We start from the raw sequence: 20897 nt of genomic DNA on the forward strand, positions 1-20897 counted from the left end.
CTTCCATGCCCCCATCTCTTCACGCCAGTGTCATCTCTTCAGACCTCCTCTGACCATTCCACTTAAAATTATGACTCCCACCTCCCACAATGTTTCCTGCTTTATTTTTCATGTCAGCACTTTTCACTGTATACCATAATATATATGCTACTTATTTATATTAGTTTATCATGTTTCCCCATGATCCATAGAGGTCAAGAAATCTTCACCGGTTTCATTCACTGCAGAATCCTCAAAACCTAGAGCAGTACCTGTAACATAGTAGGCCTTTAGTAAATACTTGGTGAATGAATAAACAATCATGAAGAAGCGGGGATTCTGTGTGTGGTTTTAGAATATTTGCACATACTGATGATTTTTAAGAAGCAGAGCTTAATTCCGCTCCACTTAAGGGCAGGAGAGATTGAGTGACTCACTGCTAACCAAAAAAAAAATATGGAGGAGGTGATGAAATGTCACTTGTTTATGACACTAGATCATAAAAGTACATTGTGGCTACTACTATGTTCTCTCTCAGATCACTCGCTCCAGGAAGGCCAGCCGCAGTGGAATGAAGACGCATCAAACAGCCCTACAGAGAAGCCCCCTAGGCAAGGAATGGAGGCCTCCTGGCAACAGCCATGTGAGTAGGTTGTCCTAGAAGTGAATGCCCCACCCCATTCAAGCTTGCAGAATAAAGTCATACTGAACAGTTTGACTGCAACCACTAGAGAGACCCTGAGCCAAAATCACCTCGTTAAGCCATTCCCAGGTTCCTAAGCCACAGAAACCATGTGAGATGATAAATGTTTTGAACTGTTAGGTTTGGGAATATTTTGTTAAGACAGCAATAGATTCTTAATACAGCGGGATTTTAATAGCCTAGTATAATCACTTGGGGAAGAAATTTGGTATTACATAATAATGCTAAAAGATATACATATCTTTATACATCTTGGACTGAGCTTTCCAAGTGATATGCCTTGGATGGTTTAAGTGTGACCATGGTCAGCAGGGTGGGTCCTGAGTGGCTAGAACCTTTAGGTCAGTTGCTCACAGTCTTGAGTAGCCTTCCCTGTTTATTCTAAGATATTATCTTATTATTTGTGTGTCATGGTATTTTAAAAGTTGGTGAGTAATGTAATGTAACCCAGCAATCCCATTTCTAGTTATGCGCCTTAAAGAAATCTCATAGATGTACACAAGAAGGTATTTATTGCAACATTTTTGATAATAGGAAATGTGTGCATATAACCTAAATGTCCACCAATCAGGGCATAGAGAGAAAAAAAATATAGTTTCATACTGGAACTGAATGTACAGCAGTTGATGCATGAACTAGAACCACATAAACATGGATAAATCTAAAAACAATGCACAGTGAAAAAATAGCTAGTTGGAAAAGCTGTTTTGAATACACTGGAAAGCTGACCAAGGGTCAACAATTTTAACATTATCATGCATTCTCAGAACTATAAGCCGCCCAGTTTTATATTCTCTAGCTTCTGAGCCAATGTAGACATCTATGTCAATCACCCAAGCGCTTCTAGCGAAGGAAAGGCTCACTATAGTTCACAAAATAATGTTGTTTGTTATTTTTATCATTTGCAATAATTCTGTTTTACTGAGCTAAAATATGGTTCTCCCTTTTTATAGTTCATCGCGCCTTTTTTCTTTTTGAGAATGTCCACCTGTTGCTCTCATTTTTGCATGCTGCTTTTTGAAACTTTCAGTACTTGGAATGTACGAAGTCCCTGCCCTGCCTGGCCGAGCCGCACAGCCTGTGGGATATCAGTTCCCCAACCAGAGACCGAACCTAGGCCACGGCAGTGAAAGCACAGAATCCTAACCACTAGGCCACCAGGGAACTCTCCACACTTTTTTTTTTTAATCAGGTTAATTTCTCTTCTAGATGACAAAACTTCACAAATACTAATCCAGCTATATATAAGTGTCCTCAGTATTTTGCTTCCAGGCTATATTCTGCCCAATTATTCTGTTTAAGTTTAGGAGAGTGGCAGCATCATCCAGTGGAAAGAGTGGAAAAAATGTTTATTTATGGCTGCATCAGGTCTTATTTACACTCGCAGGCTTAGTTGCCCTACGGCATGAGGGAATCTCAGTTCTCTGACCAGGGACTGAACCTGCGTCCCCTGCACTGAAAGGCAGATTCTCAATCACAGGACCACCAGGGAAGGTCCAAACTTAATACCTGTAAGTCAAACAAAGCTGTACACTTGATCAGTTGACTAATCTGGAAAGGCAGTTTTTTAACTGCTAAGTAGGACAGTCTACTATTCTAAGACTATAGTAACTTTTTATGGCTAAACTACACCTAGGGGTTTCCCAGGTAGCTCAGTGGTAAAGAAGCCTCCTGCCAATGCACGAGACATGGGTTTGATCCCTGGGTCAGGAAGACACCTTGGAGAAGGAAATGGCAGTAGAAGGAAACCTACTCCAGATTCCTGCCTGGAAAATCCCATGAACAGAGGAGCCTGGAGGGCTAGTCTATGGAGTTGCCAAGAACTGTACATGAGCAAGCGACTGAGTATGCATGCACTTAACACCACAGAATTACCTTATGCTCATTAGCAATCAACGGAAAAGAAGCAGAACAAAAACCCTACTTCTCTCTCAAATGAAATGCTATGAAAGCAGATAATCTTCCAAAGCATATTATGAGCTTAAACCTAGCACTTTTTACTTTTACTAAATTTCATATTATTACTGCCAACCTATTAAAAAAAAAAACTCATCTGGAGATCATTCCAAATGTATAAAAGTGATAAAAATAAAAACATGACAAAGAATCCCCATCTTTACTCAGATTCATTATTGCTGACATTTTGCCCCATTTGCTTGTTTTCGACCTACATATGTATAAAGTTTATTCTGTGCATGTAACTCTGCAACAAAAGTGTTTTAAACAATGGTCTTTTATCCCTAAATAGTTCAAAGTGTATTTTCTAAGAATAAGGACACTGCAGTTATCAGCTTCATAAACTTATATTAATATAATATATACCTAATATACCACCTACCATTCATATCCTGAATTATTAGATGGCCTAATAATATCCTTTATAGAATCCAGTTGAGGAGCCGGAATAGCACTTGGAATGTTTCTTTAGCCTCCTTCATCTAGATTGCAGCTATGCATTCCTGACCAGGGTACTACCTAGGGGATGTGTGTATCACACGTCTGGAGGCATACAATGTCCTCATTAGTGATGGTAATTCTCATCATCCAATGTACTGCCTGATTTCTCTACTCTCTAATTACTATTTTTTCTCTCTGGCAACTAAAAGTAGTTATTAACAATGCTAATAATATTTGTTGCTTATGTACTTCTGAATATGTATAATACACAAAACTGAGAACTACACATATTATTTCTTTCTCTAGATGGTTAACAAATGTTGAAACTAAGCTATATAAGGGGAAAAAAATCACATCACTCAAGATCTCTTCAAATACACACTAATCTATTAATTTTGTACTGATTAATACATCCTGCAAAAAAACCCATCTAATGGTATTATTCAGCCTCCACCTCCCCAACTTTGTTGCTGTTCAGTTGCCAGTTGTATCCGACTCTTTGTGACCCTACCGACTGCAGAAAGCCAGGCCTCTCTGTCCCTCACCATCTCCCCAAGTTTGCCCGATTTCATGTCCATTGCATAGGTGAAGCCATCCAGCAATCTCATCCTCTGACACCCCCTTTTCCTTCTGCCCTCAATCTTTCCCAGCATCAGGGACTTTTCCAATGAGTCGGCTATTCACATCAGATGACCAAAATACTGGAGCTTCAGCTTTAGCATCAGTCCCTCCAACGAATGTTCAGGGTTAATTTCCCTGAAGGTTGACTGATTTGATCTCCCTGCTGTCCAAGGGACTTTCAGGAGCCCTCAAGCACCACAGTTTGAAGGCATCAACTCTTTGGCATTCTGCCTTCTTCATGGTCCGGCTCTCACAACCGTACGTGACCACTGGGAAGACCATTCGAACCTTTCTCGGCAAAGTAATGTCTCTGCTTTTCAACACACTGTCTAGGTTTGTGATAGATTTCCTGCCAAGAAGCAATTGTCCTCTGATTTCACAGCTGCAGTCACCATCCGCAGTGATCTTAGACCCCAAGTAAAGGAAATCTGTCACTACTTCTACCTTTTCACCCTCTATTTGCCATGAAGTAATGGGGCCAGATGCCATGATCTTAGTTTTTTTAATATTTACTTTTAAGCCAGCTTTTTCACTCTCCTCCTTCACCCTCAAGAGGCTCTTTAGTTCCTCTTCACTTTCTGCCATTTCCCCACCCTTACACCATCCCAATAAAAACCAACAGAGTATGTAATAGAGAAACTTGACTTAGTAGCAGTGCATAAGAGAAATATTTAGAGATCTGAGCTTAATAAGCCAACTAACGTGAAAAGATTATTAAAAGCTAATGACAGTCATGATTCTAAAACTCCATTATTACAAGTACAATGCTCAGGGCGCAGGAACTACATATTTCCACTGTACTTCAAACTGATCAGACCACATCTTGCAGTGTCCTCAATTCTGGAATCACATTTATTGAGGGAAACATCCAGAGAGATAGGACAAGACTAATGAAAGCTCTGAAATTAGCCTAGAGAAACATGCTAGCCAATTCTAAATAGGTAAATGACTGTCATCACGCAAAAAGAAAAGGTAAATACGCTGCCCTGTCTGAAAGCTTCATGGAGACAGATTTTAACTCATAGTACTGTCTAACAATGCAACAATTTGTACTTAGAAACATAAAGTAAAGTTTACTGAAGATATTCATGTGTGCTGAATTACTTATCTGAATTACCCCAGCACTGTGTCTGAACAGAGCAGGAATGTTAGAAACAGGAACACCAGTTGGTTTTTCTGCTCTTTTTGCTGCTCCTTCACCTGCTCCTTCTCCTCTCTATAATCACTTCAGGGTTTCAAGGCTTACGTGAAAAGCAAGGCACACACACACTTCACTTACACCAGATAAACTGGCATCTGCTTTTCTAGACTGAAGTTCACCTTACTTTTGACCCTGGAGTGAAACCTTGCCCTCAGTCCATGCTGAGTTCCCCACGAAACTCCCCTCTATTCTGCAGTAATATTAATTCCTTGCCTCCCATGCCCCAGAAGCTCACTAATGCTACAAATGGCAATAGTTAACTTGAAATTTACCATCTACCTGAAAAGCAAATAGAAGCTATCACTTTCCCCCCTCTTTTTTCCTTTCTAACAATTGGAGGGTCAATTATATCACATATATACTATGAGTGAATGGCCTGGGTAACTAAGACAAAAATCTATAAAAGAGGTGAAGTGCTTAGAAACTGCTACAGGCCTTCTAAATGGCACCCTGGCCTCCAATGTTATTACCCTATAATTTTAGCCATTATGATCCTTTAAAAACAAGCTGGATTCATGTCACTGCCCTACTTCAGTAAACAACAATAATAACAACAACATTTACAGAGCATTTACTATGTGCCAGGCACTATTTTAAGCACTTTGATGTGTTAAGTTACCCAATACCCACAACAGTATGAAGCAGGCCCCACTTTACAGAAGAAAAAACTGTCACAATACATTAAGTAATTTGCCCAAGTCTGTACAGTAAATGACAACACTGGGATTGGAACCTAGGAACTGTGGCTCGACAGTCTACCTCTTAACCACTGGGGTTTATTTCCTCTTCTACTCTTCAATCCCTTCCCAAAATCATTTAAAATAAAATTCCTTATCATGCTCTAAAAAGCCTGGCAGGATTTAGTCCTTGCCTACCACCCATAATGTCTTCATCACACTTCTTACCTTAGTATGTACCACCCTTCCTAATCAGGCAAGCGTCCTCATCTCCACCTTCATCTTAAATCTCTACCTTCTCTCTTTCACTAAAGATGGGGAATCCTTTCCTTCCTGCATTAGGGTTCTTTGCATACAAACAACAATTTCCAGCTCAGGTTAACTTAGGTCACGGTACTTCCAAACAATTAGGCAGGAAAACCCAATCACCTCAATGAGCACTGCCAAAGGATTATCACCTGGATGTATTCATTCCAACCAGGTTTCTTGGTTTTTAATTTTGATCCTTACTGGATTCACAATTCAAAATCATGCAACAGGGAATCTAACTGATCCAGCTGGGGTCATATGCCTGACCATTTATATTTTACTAAAGGACCCTGAATAGGAATGTCTAAACAGACTGCACAGAGTAGGGGAGATACAGTTTCCCAAAAGGGAGTCAGGACACTATTTAGTAGGAAAAAAGAATATGTGCTAAACAACCCCCACCATTCCTCCCAAAGCAAATGTCCACCAACCGCCTAATGGCCTCTGCAAGGGTTATGCCTTTTCTTTGACTTGGCCCCTTTTCCTCCTTCAGGTCTAATTCAAATACCACTTTTTAAAAGAATCTTCCTTAATCATCCTCTCCAAAGTACCCTTCTCCTGGCCACCACCTATCCCTCCCACCAGCTGCCGGTATATCATATTGCCTAATTTCTTTTTGATGCTTTTTAAAAGAATTTTCTCATGTTTGCTTATTATCAATTCTCTCCATTAGATTATAGGGTCCATGAAGGTTGGGACTACATGTATTTGATCAAATACCAAAGACGAACAAGTAACAGTAGCACAATCTTTTAAAAAATGCAAATAAGATAATATTACTCTTTAGCTTAATATCCTTCAATGTTGCCCAGTAACCTTAGTCTAGAACAAAAATATCTGATGTTTACATTTGCCTCAATTAACTCCCAACTTTTGATAATTCCTAGAACATGCCAAGCTCTTTCCCAATTCAGGATCCATGCCTAGAATATTCTTCAACAGGCTCTTCACAACAATACCTGATTCTCAGCCATCACATCTCAGCTAAAGTAACACTTCCTAAAAGGAACATTTCCATCACACTACCTAAGATAGATTTTTCCCTTCTAAATTATTCTTTATCACAGGACCCCTGTGATTTCTTTCTTTCTTTCATATTTCCTAATCTGTAATGATTTCATGTACAAATCAGTTCAGTTCAGTTCAGTTGCTCAGTCATGTCCAACTCCTTGTGACCCCATGGACTGCAGCATGCTAGGCTTCCCTGTCCATCACCAACTCCTGGAGCTTACTCAAACTCATGTCTATTAAATTGGTGATGCCATCCAACCATCTCATCCTCTGTCGTTCCCTTCTCCTCCCGCCTTCAGTCTTTCCCAGCATCAGTGTCTTTTCCAATGAGCCAGTTCTTCACATTAGGTGGCCAAAGTATTGGAGTTTCAGCTTCAGCATCAGTCCTTCCAATGAATATTCAGGACTGATTTCCTTTAGGATGGACTGGGTGGATCTCACAGTCCAAGGGACTCTCAAGAGTCTTCTCCAACACCACAGCTCAAAAGCATCAATTCTTCGGCGTTCAGCTTTCTTTATAGTCCAACTCTCACACCCATACATGACTACTGGAAAAACCATAGCTTTGACTAGAGAGACCTTTGTTGGCAAAGTAATGTCTCTGCTTTTTAATATGCTGTCTAGATTGGTCATAGCTTTTCTTCCATGGAGCAAGCGTGTTTTAGTTTCATGGCTGCAATCACCATCTGCAGTGATTTTGGAGCCCAAAAAAAGAAAGTCTCTCACTGTTTACAGTACAGTGTACAAGCTTACCTTTTACAATGTACAAGCTACCTTTTACAATGTACAAGCTTACCTTTGACAATGTACACGCTTACCTTTTACAATGTATAATTGTACCTTTTACAATGTACAAGCTTACCTTTTAAAAAAACTGAAATATAATTGACCTGCAATATTATACTAGGTTCAGGACAGGTTTACTTCTTTATCACCAATCTCCCCAACTATTTATTCTTGCTTCCTGAGGGCAGAGTCTATCTGTATCATCACTCCAAACCCTAATACAGTACCCGGAATCAAGTCAGTGCTCAAGTGTCTTTAGAGGAAGAAGGAGAGAAGGAAAAAAGTGATGCTTTCTAAGAGAAATTTTCTTTAGAAGAAAATTTAACTAGTACATCCAAAGTAAGATATTTCTATAGCTACAACCCTCTAGCCTTCCCTCCAAAACAAGATGGAACAGAAAATAAGTATGTTAATTTTGTCACAATTTACTTTGCTAGCTAATGAAAAAGAAAAAAGAGCTTTGAAGGCTCTTAAGAGAAATGTGAAGGGCTGAAGTAGGAAAGGATATTTAGAAATAGTTTTAAGGCTAACATCAAGCCTGGGCATATATTTACTTCCTTAGGAATAAATGGAAACTATCAGAACATTGAACACAACTCAGGATCAAAGAGCAAACGGCACTGAAATCCATACTTTAACCTTCCCCTCAATTGGGTCTTCAACCATTTACTACAGTATCATATTTACACACTCAGTATGTGTCAAATGAGGGTGTAACTCTCAGTCTTGTCTTTTATTTTACCACCACATGCTGCAGAACATCCAAGATGGTTTCACCAAACAGAAGTCGTACTTACCAAGTGCTCTGGCTACTGCCAGAAAGGGAATCTGGTCGATGACCGTGCTCCTCCTCACAGGTCCGTTGTGAGTGAGCCGAGGTCGTTTCCAAACCACACGGTTCACCCCAGACTTGTTCATCACGCTGAAAGACAAGAGTTCACAGAAACACACTAAGGGATCACAATATACCAACTCAAGTGGCTTCACAGGTTAAATAACTGTTACAATCAGATTATATTACCACAAAATGACGACTTATCTGCTTTGGACACGAAGATGCATAAACCAAAGTTCCTGTTCATAAGGCAAAGACAAAATAGGGTAGATGAAGATGAGAATTTGGAGATTATTTAGGGAGCACAGAGGAACAGAAATGAGTAAATAGCATACATATAAAAGCAAGATAAGTTGATAACTGAGAAAACTGAGGGGAGGAAGAAGTGGTTATAAAAGAAGAGGGAATACATAAAAGAAATTGAAAAGGTTGTATAGTGTCTTAAGGGTTTAAGGGTACTGAAAACAGAACTTCAGCTTTAGTATTTTTGATCTGAGGAATTAATAAGAAATGCCTCACTAGAAATACCTATGTATTTAGATACTTCTGTATTTAGAAATGTGAGACTAGACCTTGGAAACAGATCAGCTGCAGCGAGAGAGATCTGGAAGTTAGAGAACAAGAAAACCCTCCTAGAAATTTGGTGGAGGAGCAAGAGAAATCTGTAATTAATACACAGAGTAGTTAGTACACTCCAGGGTGCCTAACATATTGAAATATGATAAAAAATTTCAGCAAAAAAGTAATATTAAAAACACAGTAGAGATGGTCTCTCAACCTATGCCCGAATGACTGAAATGGGAAACTGGCCCTTAAATCAATTTAACCATAATCTGCCTGGAATGAAAAAAAATAAATAAATAAAAGAAAAATGTTTCCTTGGAAGGTTTAAAATAGTTGAGGGGAAGAGTGGCAAAGAGCATTTCCAAGAAACAAATATTAGCCTGCCTGATGTTAGGTTTACCTGACGGATAGACACATGCATAACACCAGATTCCTGACTCTCAACGATAGATGACATTAAGGTTATCAAATTAAGTCTTTACACCCAGGTCCCACATGTACACTGAAAGCCTCTGATTATAGTCTGAAATTTCATTTCATCTATGGCAGGTTGGCTGACAATCATCTGTGGGCTTCTTGTCAGTAACTCTTCTCCTTATTAATGAGTACTATGACATCCTGATGTATACGTGAGTCTCTTAATAGTTTACTATGTTGACTGTGAGTAGCATGACTCTGTCCCCCTAAACTTGATGAACTCAGAAATTAGTGGCTTCCAGACATGCAAAGCAGACGACGGACAGATAATGGTGACCATCTCCAGAGGAATGTTGCTGAGAAACTCTGTGGAAGTCAACAGCAGCCAGCCGGTTCACCTCCATCACGGCTTTTCTACTGCTCTAACTTCAAAGGAATGAAGATACTAGAGAGAAGAGATAACAAACGGAATAAAAGTTCTAACAGAAACAAAGGCATAAATATTTATAAATGAGAAAAAAATCTTCCTCTGAGCCCAGAGAAACATGAATATAGCAGAAGGAGAACAGCCTCAACCATCTTTCTAAAGCAGAAAACAAGCCTCATGAGACAAGGGCAGGCCAGGGGGCTTAAGTAGCGCTGTCTTACCAGACTTCCTGCCGTGATGGAAACGTTCACTCCTCACATTCTAACATGTAGCAGCCACCAGCCATGCCCAGCTACCGCGCTCTGTCACCGTAGCCAGGGCAAATGAGGAACTGAATTTTTAATTTAACTTTAATAAATTTATATTTAAGTTCAAACAGCCACATGGGGCTACAATAACCAGACAGAACAGGAGGGGAATGTAACAAGTGAAGAACATGGTAGAAAATTTGCTCAATGTTAACACAGAAGAGAAACATCCAGAGAGTTGCTCATTTACTCTCCCTTTTGAGAATTAATTTGTAATGCTGAAAGCAACATTGTTCCAGGTCACAGTAAGAGCCTTTTTTTTTTTTTTTTGAGGCTGGAATTGCTTTTATTGGGGCGAGCGGGGCAGGCCCACCGTGGTCAGGTGAGTGTTCCGCCCTCGGAGGCAGCAAAGCCGGGCGCCTCCACGCGCCACCTCCCCGGGCGAGGGGAACACTCAGTCCGAGGGCGGAGGCGGGGGCGGAGGCGCCAGGGCCCCGGGGCAACGGGGCAGGAGCGGGAGGCACCGGCTGGACCGCCCAGGCGGCGTCCCGACCCACTGGGGGCTGAGGCTCCCAGGGAAAGGCATGCAGGCAGCACCTGGCGGAGGGGTGCCCCGCAGGCCTCCGGAGGCAGAAGCCTACGGGGGCCACGCCGCAGCGGGCTGGCACACCTGAGCGCTGGGCAGTGGCAAGCCTTTCACCAGGAGGGTCTGTCTCCCACCCCAGGTCTGCATCCTTGGGGCCTGGGTGCGAACGTGCACACAGCAGGCACTTACTAGGGAGCTGAGGCTGGAGGGCTGAAGCCAGAGGCCTGGGCCGGCTGGGTCTGCTCGGGGACCTCGCCCTCCCAAGGGGAAGAGGCTTCCTGAGCAGCCCAGGGGACTAGGGACGCGCAGCCGCCCCCGCAAAGAGAGCCGGTCGGTCGTAGAGACAGTGGCCCTGCTCCTGGGGGCTTTGTCCGCTGCCCCAGCAGGTCGGGCTGGGGCTGGGGGTGGGTGGGGCTGGTCTACGGGGCTGGGGGAACCTCACCCAGATGGAAACCCCTGGGGAGACAGAGGGCTGAGTTGCGGGGCGGAAACTTTTTATTTTATGCTTTCTTCAAAGCTGACCCTCAAAGAGCAAACAGTAAAGACTAAATCTACCATTCATAGACTTCCCCTGGCAGTCCAGTGGTTACGACTGCTCTTCCAACGCAGAGAGCCTGGGTTCTATCCCTGGTCAGGGATCTAAGATCCCCCCGGCTGTGTGGTGTGACCAAAAAAAGAGAGAGAGACAAAAAAGTGTTTGTTGCTGTCCAAATCTTTGCTAATATCCAACCAAAACACCATTCACAAGAATCTATGAAACACAAGAGTTATGGGAAAAGAGATGCCAACATTCTGCCTTCTTAACAGCTTACGCCCTATAGCTCTTTCCTAAACCTGCTCCCTAAAAAGTAAGGCTTGCATGCGTGCCATGCTCAGTGGCTTCAGTCATGTCCAACTCTGCAAACCCTACAGACTGTAGCCCGCCAGGCTCCTCTGTCCACGGGATTCTCCAGACAAGAATACTGGAGTAGGTTGCCATGGCCTCCTCCAGGGGAACTTTCAGACCCAGGGATCAAACCTGTGGCACCTGCATTGTAGGCACGTTCTCTACCACTGAGCCACCAGGGAATCCCCATTAAGTAATTACAGGAGCTACCCACATTGCTTTCAAGATAACACTCCTAGGAACTCTCTTGACACGTAATATTCAAAGTTATTACGGTCTCCGTGTGGAAACACCAACAGAGGAACAAATGACAAAATAAGGGCAGTGGCTAAAACAAACTTTTACATCCAGTATCAAAAACCCAAAGCAATGCTGTAAAAGATGCTGTTTCTCTTCCACTTCCTGCCATTGTCCTGTGTGATTAAAAGGCATACACAAAGGATCAGCCTGATATGCAGGGGCTGACTGAGAAGCAACAGGAGGCTGGGAAAACAGAGCACTGGCCAGTTGCCTAGGGTGAGGACAGAAGGAAAGGAGGAAATGACTTATAACAAAACAGCTCAATTTGTGCAAAAAGACACCTGCTCTCAAATGGCAATGAGCTCGTCCAGCTGTCCAGATGGTATTTTAAGTAACAGCACAAAAACCATAAACTCAAAAAAAATAAATACAAATAACATAATTTAAAATTTCATAGAGAAAAATAAAGGAAAAATGAAGAAAAAGATTTTTTACAAGACTAATGAGAGGAATCAGGCCTACCAATATTAAAAACTATAATAAAGCCTTGATTTTAAAAAAATATGATACTGGTATGTAAGAACGCCCAAAAAAAGGTCCAAATGTTGGGTGGGCCAAAAAGTTCGTTCAGGTTCTGCCATAATATGATGATATGGGAAAACCTGAAGGAACTATTTTTGGGGGGCCAGCCCAACATATATGATTGCAAAGCTCACTTTGCACAACTACCAGTAGTGGTTTCAGATACATACTGACCTTCACACTTAATAGGACCTAATAAACTACAGCATGAAGCCAGGTTCACTTAACTTTATAGGATACAGGACAGGAAACACAGTCTGCCAGAACTGCAGCTCCAGTAGTGCCTTCAGCAGTGATCCTTACAGAAATCCAGGAGCCAATTTCCAGCCACCACAAGTGAGCTTCGTAGGCCACAGGAATCTGTGTCTCAAGAGCCCCTGACTTCCTGGTCCCCACATAAGTCCAACTACATGTACACAAGACAGCCAAGGTCCCTGCTTTCCAAGAGAAATCTGTGGTCCATAGACATCTTTCCTATCCACCTGCAGTTCCATTGGAGGATCCTTCTACAACAAGCAATGTTGTCTTGTAACAGAGCTGACATTCCATACTTATCTTAACCAGGGAAAGAGCGCTAAAAGAGGATAAACTCCAGGTCATCTTCCCACTATAGAAGAGTTTTATGCCTGATAAGCCTTCTAATCAGCAAGGAATGGCTGTGGAATTGTTCAAATGGCTACTGATGGCCAGTTAGAAAAAATATTAACTTGAATCCCTACTACACAACTTTAAAATTCCAGAGCTATAAGATTAAAATGTAAATGACAAAACCATACAAATACTAAAAAAGTGGCTCTTGAAATATGGTTCAGAGACCCCCCCCCCAGGAGTCCCCCAGACAATTTCAGGGGAATTAACTACAAGGTCAAAATTATTTTCCTAATAATACTAAGACCATGTGTATACAGTGGAGTTTTTCAACAGCTACAGAACTTGATATAGTGTATGATAAAAGATGTCAATATTTGGATGATCTGCATAACCTGGCTAACCAATATTTTACAAATGACCAATACCAGGTTTCAAAATCATGCACAGGGGCTATATACTTTATAATTCCAACTATGTGGCACTTTGGAAAAGGTAAAACTATGAAGATAATAAAAAAGACCAGCAGTTGCCCGAAATAGAAAGGGAGGAAGGGGAAAGCAGGCAGAGCACAGAAGATTCCTAGGACAGTGAAACTATTCTGTATGAAACTATAAAGGTAGACACATGTAGACACATCTGTCAAACCCTAGAACGTACAACACCAAAAGCAACCCAAATGTAAACTACTGACTTTGAGTGATGATGATGTGTCAGTGTAGGGTCATCAATCCTAACAAATGAACCGGTCTGGGGAAGAGAGCTGATAGTGGAAGAGACTGGTCACCCCGAGGAGGCAGGGACTCCTGTACTTTCTGCTCAATTTTGCTATGAATCTAAAACTGCTCAAAAAATAAAAGTCTATTAAAAAGATCACGCATGGATAAAGATATTATTTAACCAATGGCTCTTAACTGATACACCAGTGGCTCTCAATGAAAGAATATAAAAAAGTTACTGATAAGATTTCAGACACCACATTATCGACTTTTAAGAAATTCCCTCTTCATGAATTTTAGAATAGTATCAAAGTAAAATACCCCCAAAATATGAAAAAGCTTTGAAAAGTCTCCCTTTCCACCTATATATCTATATAAAATCTGATTTTACTTTAGATACTGCAACCAAAATACCTTATCACAAGAGTCTGAATGCAGAAGCAAATATAAGAATCTAGCTGTCACCTACTAAGCCAGACAAGAAAGAGACTTACAAAACTGTAAAACAGTGCCAATCCTCTCAAATGTCTGTTTTGGGGAAACAGCTGTATTTTCATAAAAAAAATGTCCTTTATGTTAACACAAAATGAGCTTAATATTGCCATTTTTCAATAAATTAACAAATATTTGAAAACATCTCCATTTTAACGCCTAATATGGTTAAGTCAATACATCTGACCCATATAAACAAAAAAGCTCTTTGAGGGCCTCAATTTTTAAGAATGTAAAGTCTTCCTAAGACCAAAGTATTCATAACTGTTGTATGAGAAGAAAATATAGAAGACTTTTCAACAAGCTCAGAGTGAAGGAATTATATATATGGCACAAAAACCAAAAGTCATAACAGCAGACACTGATAAATTTAACTACATTAAAATAAACTTCCACATGGAAAAAAAATTCCAGGAGCAGAATCAAAAGACAAACTGTGAAAACACCTGAAATTCATCACATACATTAGTCTAATTTCTCTAATGTATATGTGGCTCCTATGTATTAATACAAAAAGAAGGCTGACTACTCTCCCCCGTAAATGAACAAAGATGATACACAAAAACACACAGAAAAGGAAGTCTATATGGCTTTTCAACAAGTAAAAAAAATTCAACTTTTCTCAGGATAAATTCAAATGAAAACATCACCACGATGACTTTTTTTTTAACCTATAACTGGTGATGATCAAAAAGTTCTATAATTATGTTGTCAGGGTCATTCACATATATTGCTGATAGAAGCATAAACTGGTACAACCTCCATAGAGACAAACAGTTACCAATGTAATTTTATATCCTGCTTACTGTGACCAACAAGCATTCTCCTATATTATTAAAAATTCCTGGCAGGGGAAAGGGGAATTGGTCAAAGGTACAAATTTCCAGTTATAAGATAAATAAGTACTATGGATGTAATGTACCACATGATGACTATAGTGAACACTGCTATATGATACACAGGAAAAGTTTTTATGACAATAAATCCTAAGGGTTCTCATCACAAGGAGAAATTTTTTCCCTTTATTTTTTCTCGATTTAAAAAAATTGTATCTATATGAGAAGATGGAGATTAGTTGAACCTATTGTGGTAATATTTCACAGTATAATTAAACTGAACCATCATGTAGTACGTTTTAAATCTACACAATGACATGTCAATTATCTCTCAGTGAAACAGGCAAAAAAAATGGTATATTTTTTTAAAATTCCTCATATGTATTGGAGGTCATTATACTAGTCTACCTTTACTTTTTTGTCTGTTCGTTCTGGCCGTGCCACGCAATTTGCAGGATCTTAGTTCCCTGAGGAGGGACTGAACCTAGGCCCTCAGCAATGAAAGTGCAGAGTCTTAACTACTGAACCACCAGGGAATTCCCTGACCTTTACTTAAATGTTTGAAAATTTTCATAACACCATGATTTTTAAAAATTTTGTTCACATCATATCCACTGTTATGAATATAATTAAATGTAATTAACCATTTTCCAGATGTTGGGCCTTCAAGTTATTTTCAGCTAAATTAACAGTCAATAAACACTGCTGCAAGCACTGTTTATAATAGCCAGGACATGGAAGCAACCTAGATGCCCATCAGCAGACGAATGGATGAGGAAGCTGTGGTACATATACACCATGGAATATTACTCAGCCATTAAAAAGAATTCATTTGAATCAGTTCTAATGAGATGGATGAAACTGGAGCCCATTATACAGAGCGAAGTAAGCCAGAAAGATAAAGACCATTACAGTATACTAACACATATATATGGAATTTAGAAAGATGGTAACGATAACCCTATATGCAAAACAGAAAAAGAGACTCAGATGTATAAAACAGACTTGTGGACTCTGTGGGAGAAGGCGAGGGTGGGATGTTTCAAGAGAACAGCATCGAAACACATATATTATCTAGGGTGGAACAGATCACCAGCCCAGGTTGGATGCATGAGACAAGTGCTCGGGCCTGGTTCACTAGGAAGACCCAGAGGGATCGGGTGGAGAGGGAGGTGGGAGGGGGGACCGGGACAGGGAATACATGTAAATCCATGGCTAATTCATTTCAATGTATGACAAAAACCACTGCAATGTTGTAAAGTAATTAGCCTCCAACTAATAAAAATAAATAAATAAACACTGCTGCAATCAATAACTCTATTTAGACATTTTGATTCACATTTCATGTTTCTTCTTTAGAGGAGATTCCTGAAATTACTCAGCCTATATACATTTAAAGTTAGTGGTATGTTGTATTTTGTATAGGTCATACCAATATATAATCCTAGCAACAGGATACCCATTACAATTAAAATATTGCTAACTCAATAACAAAAAATAGAACTTCACTTCATTGTTAAATATTTTTTCAAATGTTTCTACTACTGTTTTTAGTTTTTCCTGTCATTCAAACTTCTCCTTTATGCCATCTGAAGGTGGCAGAGTTTTACTGTTTCTCTTACTGATCTTTTGGAACTCTTGGTAGTTCAAGGATGTTAATTCTTTCCTTCAGCTTATTATTTCTCTGAAAAATATTTTCTTATTTAATAAAAACAAGAAAGGAGAAAAAAGTAACAATATTATGGTAAGACTTGAGTTAAATAATTATTTAGAAAACACTGCATTCTGTTTAACTTGCCTCAGACCCTTGATTTTTAAAAAATTAGTATTGGAATGATTTTTAAATTTTCTTACGTTATTCCTTCCTCTGCTTTTTAGAATAACCTTGCACTTTAGTTTGTATCATAAAAATACTATGCTTAAGTCAAATTCACTTCATCATCTACAAACTGTCTCAAAACACACTGAGAACGCAACACAGAGCTTTGTCGCGCGCATGACTTAGAGATCAAAGGGGAAAACTGAAAGCTAATTCCAACAAAATTCTATTCCCCAAAATAGATCAAATTGTTCTGTTCTGGAACTCTGAGGGCTGCTTTGTCCAGATTCTTAAGGGCATGCTGATTAGTGTTTATACAAAAGGCTTTAAATAAATCCTTGTATGTTTTGTTACTTGAGTGCCATTAAGATATTATTTCCCTTTGGAGCCATTTATCAGAAATAAATCGGTCAATTCAAAATAATAAAATAAACATGAATATACACGGATACTTTACCAGGCAAGCTAAAACTCTGTGACTTCATTAGAAGGGAGAAGTAGGTCAATGTGGTAAGTAAAGCGGAAAGGACTACACAGAACCGAGAGAGGAGAGGCAGGGCAGCAGTCATTACCTCCCACCAAGTCCTTCGATTCGCTCTCTCTCCTTGGGGAGTTCTGGCTTATGGTCCTGCGTCACCTCCACAGCTCGGATAAAATCATCCTTGGGGTCATCCTGGATTCCAAGAACCACCCCTGAGTCGCCCACGTGAGCAACATACATCTTCAAGCCTCGGATGATGACCACACTGGCAGTTGTCCCTGACGTGCTGGGAAGACCTGTCATTGTCTTTGGCCATTCTGCTGTAATAGAAAAGAAAAAATTTTACTTTCAGGTGTACACATAACTACTGTGGCAGAATAAAAACAGCAACTTATGTTGAATTAGCACGTTAAAATCTGAATTAGCACACAAAAATATTTAAGAAACATATTTTGAAAGCTATTAAAGAAGGACTTGTGTTAATCCCTTCATTCTTACATTAATAAATTAATTTTATAGATAATGCAATTATATTGTGACCATCAAGGCAATCTTAGGAGAAAAATGTTACATCATAGGTTTAGGAATTCCACGTAAGTCTTAGTCTTAACTACATTTAGTAGCAAGGATATGTTAAAGTTTTGATACCATACTGGCAGCAGCTTATCATCTATTTATATTAATTTTTCTTCAAAAAGATTTTCAGAAAAAGCTACTTGATTTGTTTTTAAAATAACTCTGCTGAATATTCCTAACCTAATAAATAACATTTACCAAGCACCTACTGGATACCACTTCCTAAGAGCTTTACCTGTATTATCTCATAACACTAACAATAAGCGAAGATCAGTTCCATTATTTTCATTTTGCAGATAAAGAAACCAAAACTTTGGTTAAGAAATTTGCTCAAAATAACTCAAGTATTTTAAGCAGCACAGATCCCATGTATCTAATTCCAAAACCTACACTGATTATATTCACTATCATTTAAAACTTCTGAAATATTCTATGAAATGAAGTGTTCAGTCGTGCCCAACTCTTTGCAACCCCATGGACTGCAGCCCACCAGACTCATCTGTCCACGGGATTTTCCAAGCAAGGATATTGGAGTGGGTTGCCATTTCCTTCTCCAGGAGATCATCCCAACCAAGGGATCGAACCCAGGTCTCCTGCACTACAGGCAGATTTTTTATCAACTGAGCTACAAGAATGAAATATTCTGTAACATTAAACAAATTACAGTTCAAGATAGCAAACAAAGTCTGAACACTGACATATTCTCCCCACAAAATCCTACTGAAAGGACAGATTACAAATATTATGAAACACAGAGAAGGGTGATAAGAAAATCTGAGGAATTCCTGAAATTTTAAACAAACGGAACTGTATTGAGGGGGAAACTATCAGAATGCAAAATTTGTAATTCAACATGAGGAAAAAGCAGTAAGTAAAGAAGGCAGTACATCAGTATTCCCTGTTAACAGAGTTCCAGAAAAGTTCAAACTCAGAGGCAGCAGCGAAGGCTGAAGTAAGGAATGGATGGCGGAAGCTTGGTAGGTTCATTTAAAACTGTGGGAGCTAGGTTAGTGCCTAAACTCCCCACATGGTAAAAGGTGAAACATTTAAGTTCCTAAGATGTCAGTACTAACTACAGCGCGTGCATGCTAAGTTGCTTCGGTCATGTCCAACTCTTTGTGACCTATGGACTGTAGCCCACCATACTCCTCTGTCCAGGGATTCTCCAGGCAAGAATGCTGGAGTGAGCTGATATGCCCTCCTCCGGGGGATCTTCCCAATCCAGGTATCGAACCTCCATCTCTTATGTCTCCTGCACTGGCAGGTGGATTCTTTACCACTAGCACCACCTGGGAAGCCCCAGTACTAACTATAATAATCTCTTCTTTTTAATTAATTAACGTATTTTAACTGGAGGACAGTTACAATATTGTGATGGTTCTGCCGCACATCAACATGAACCAACCGCAGGTACACATGTGTCCTCCCCACCCTGACCTCCCCTCCCACCTCCCCCCCCAACCCTGTCCTCCTAGCTTGTCCCAGAGCGCTGACTGTGAGTGCCCTGCTTCATGCATCAAACTTGCACTGGTCATGTATTTTACACGTGGTAATGTGCATGTTTCAAAGCTATTCTCTCAAACCATCCCACCCTTGCCTTCTCCCACTGAGTCTACAAGTCTGTTCTTTACGTCTATGTCTCCTTTGCTGCCCGGCATGTAGGACCATCGGTACCATCTTCCTAAACTCCGTATGTATGCATTAATATACAGCATTTGTCTATCTCTGACTGACTTCACTCTGTGTAACAGGCTCCAGGTTCATCCACCTCATTAGAATTGACTCAAATGTGTTCCTTTTTATAGCTGAGTAATATTCCACTGTGTGTATGTACCACAACTTCCTCATCCACTCATCTGGCGATGGACATCTAGGCTGCTTCCATGTCCCAGCTATTGTAAATAGTGCTGCCATGAATACTGGGGTACATGTGTCTCTTTCAATTCTGCTATCTTTTAAGGAAAGTGGTGCATCTGCTGATGGGAACAATAGGATCTCAAAGGGGATGTGGGAGAAGAAATAAATTCCACCCCCGCCAAGTGGATGGGGTGCCACTCAACTTTTACAGCCATGAACCTCCTTAATATATCTAGGCTAACTAGTTCTTTTCTTTTCCAAAATTATATATGCTGAAAAGCCATCTCTTGAACTCTACAGTGCATCCCCCCGTCCCATCCCATCGTACGGTTGGAATCCATCCTCCAGAGTGACCTGTCACCCACAACAGAGGGCTTCTTGCGGCACAGGAAATAACTGCTGAGGGAAACCAGAACAGCTACCAATATTGATGAAGCCAGAAATTCATGTGCATGTACCACATACACATGTAAAACCATCTGCAACAGTACAGACACATAGTAAGTATTCAATAAACATTGGTTTGCGGGTTTCTCTGGTGGCTCTGTAGTTAAGAACCTGTCTGCTAACGCAGGACCATGGGTTCGATTCCTGGCCCAGGAAGATCCCAGAGGCCACAGAGCAACTAATCTCTGTGAGCCCCAACTACAAAACCTGTGCTCTGGAGACTGGGAGCCATAGCCACGGAAGCCCGAGAGCCTGTGTTCAGACACAGGAGAAGCCACTGCAGTGAGAAGCCCTCACTCACCACAGCTAGAGAAAAAGTCCGCACCGCTACAAAGACCCAGCAGAGTCAAAAATAAATAAAATTTTAAAACATTAGTTTTTGTTATTACCATTATGTATTTAAGAAAAAAGCAAACAGCCTGAGAGACACCAAGTGGAGTTGCCAAAAAAAAAAATAAAAGCCCCAAAGAAAACAGTTGTGGCTAGATTGCTGGCACTGATAAAGTTCAATAAAGTCAATGAATATAAATACTTATATAAAATATCAATTCTATTTCTGTAAAATAGAAAAAATAAAAAAATTTTTAAAAATAGAAAATAGAAAAAAATTACA

At 40.2% G+C, this 20897-nt stretch overlaps 1 protein-coding gene across 2 annotated transcripts in view; it reads right to left on the reverse strand.

The window, feature by feature from the left end:
- Nucleotides 1-20897, reverse strand: part of PPM1D (protein phosphatase, Mg2+/Mn2+ dependent 1D) — a 55857-nt gene that overhangs the window by 19528 nt on the left and 15432 nt on the right. The window contains exons 2-3 of one of the 2 annotated variants that reach the window (XM_070478594.1): nt 17496-17721; nt 8482-8606 (exon numbers count right to left, since the gene is read on the reverse strand). In XM_070478594.1, coding sequence (XP_070334695.1) covers nt 8482-8606; nt 17496-17721 — 351 coding nt within the window. Of the gene's footprint in view, nt 1-8481; nt 8607-17495; nt 17725-20897 lie in introns of both variants that reach the window. The other variant, XM_070478593.1, reaches the window with a different exon arrangement.

The sequence above is a fragment of the Odocoileus virginianus genome, chromosome 17 (genome assembly GCF_023699985.2).
Source record: "Odocoileus virginianus isolate 20LAN1187 ecotype Illinois chromosome 17, Ovbor_1.2, whole genome shotgun sequence".
NCBI classification, from domain to species: Eukaryota; Metazoa; Chordata; class Mammalia; order Artiodactyla; family Cervidae; genus Odocoileus; species Odocoileus virginianus.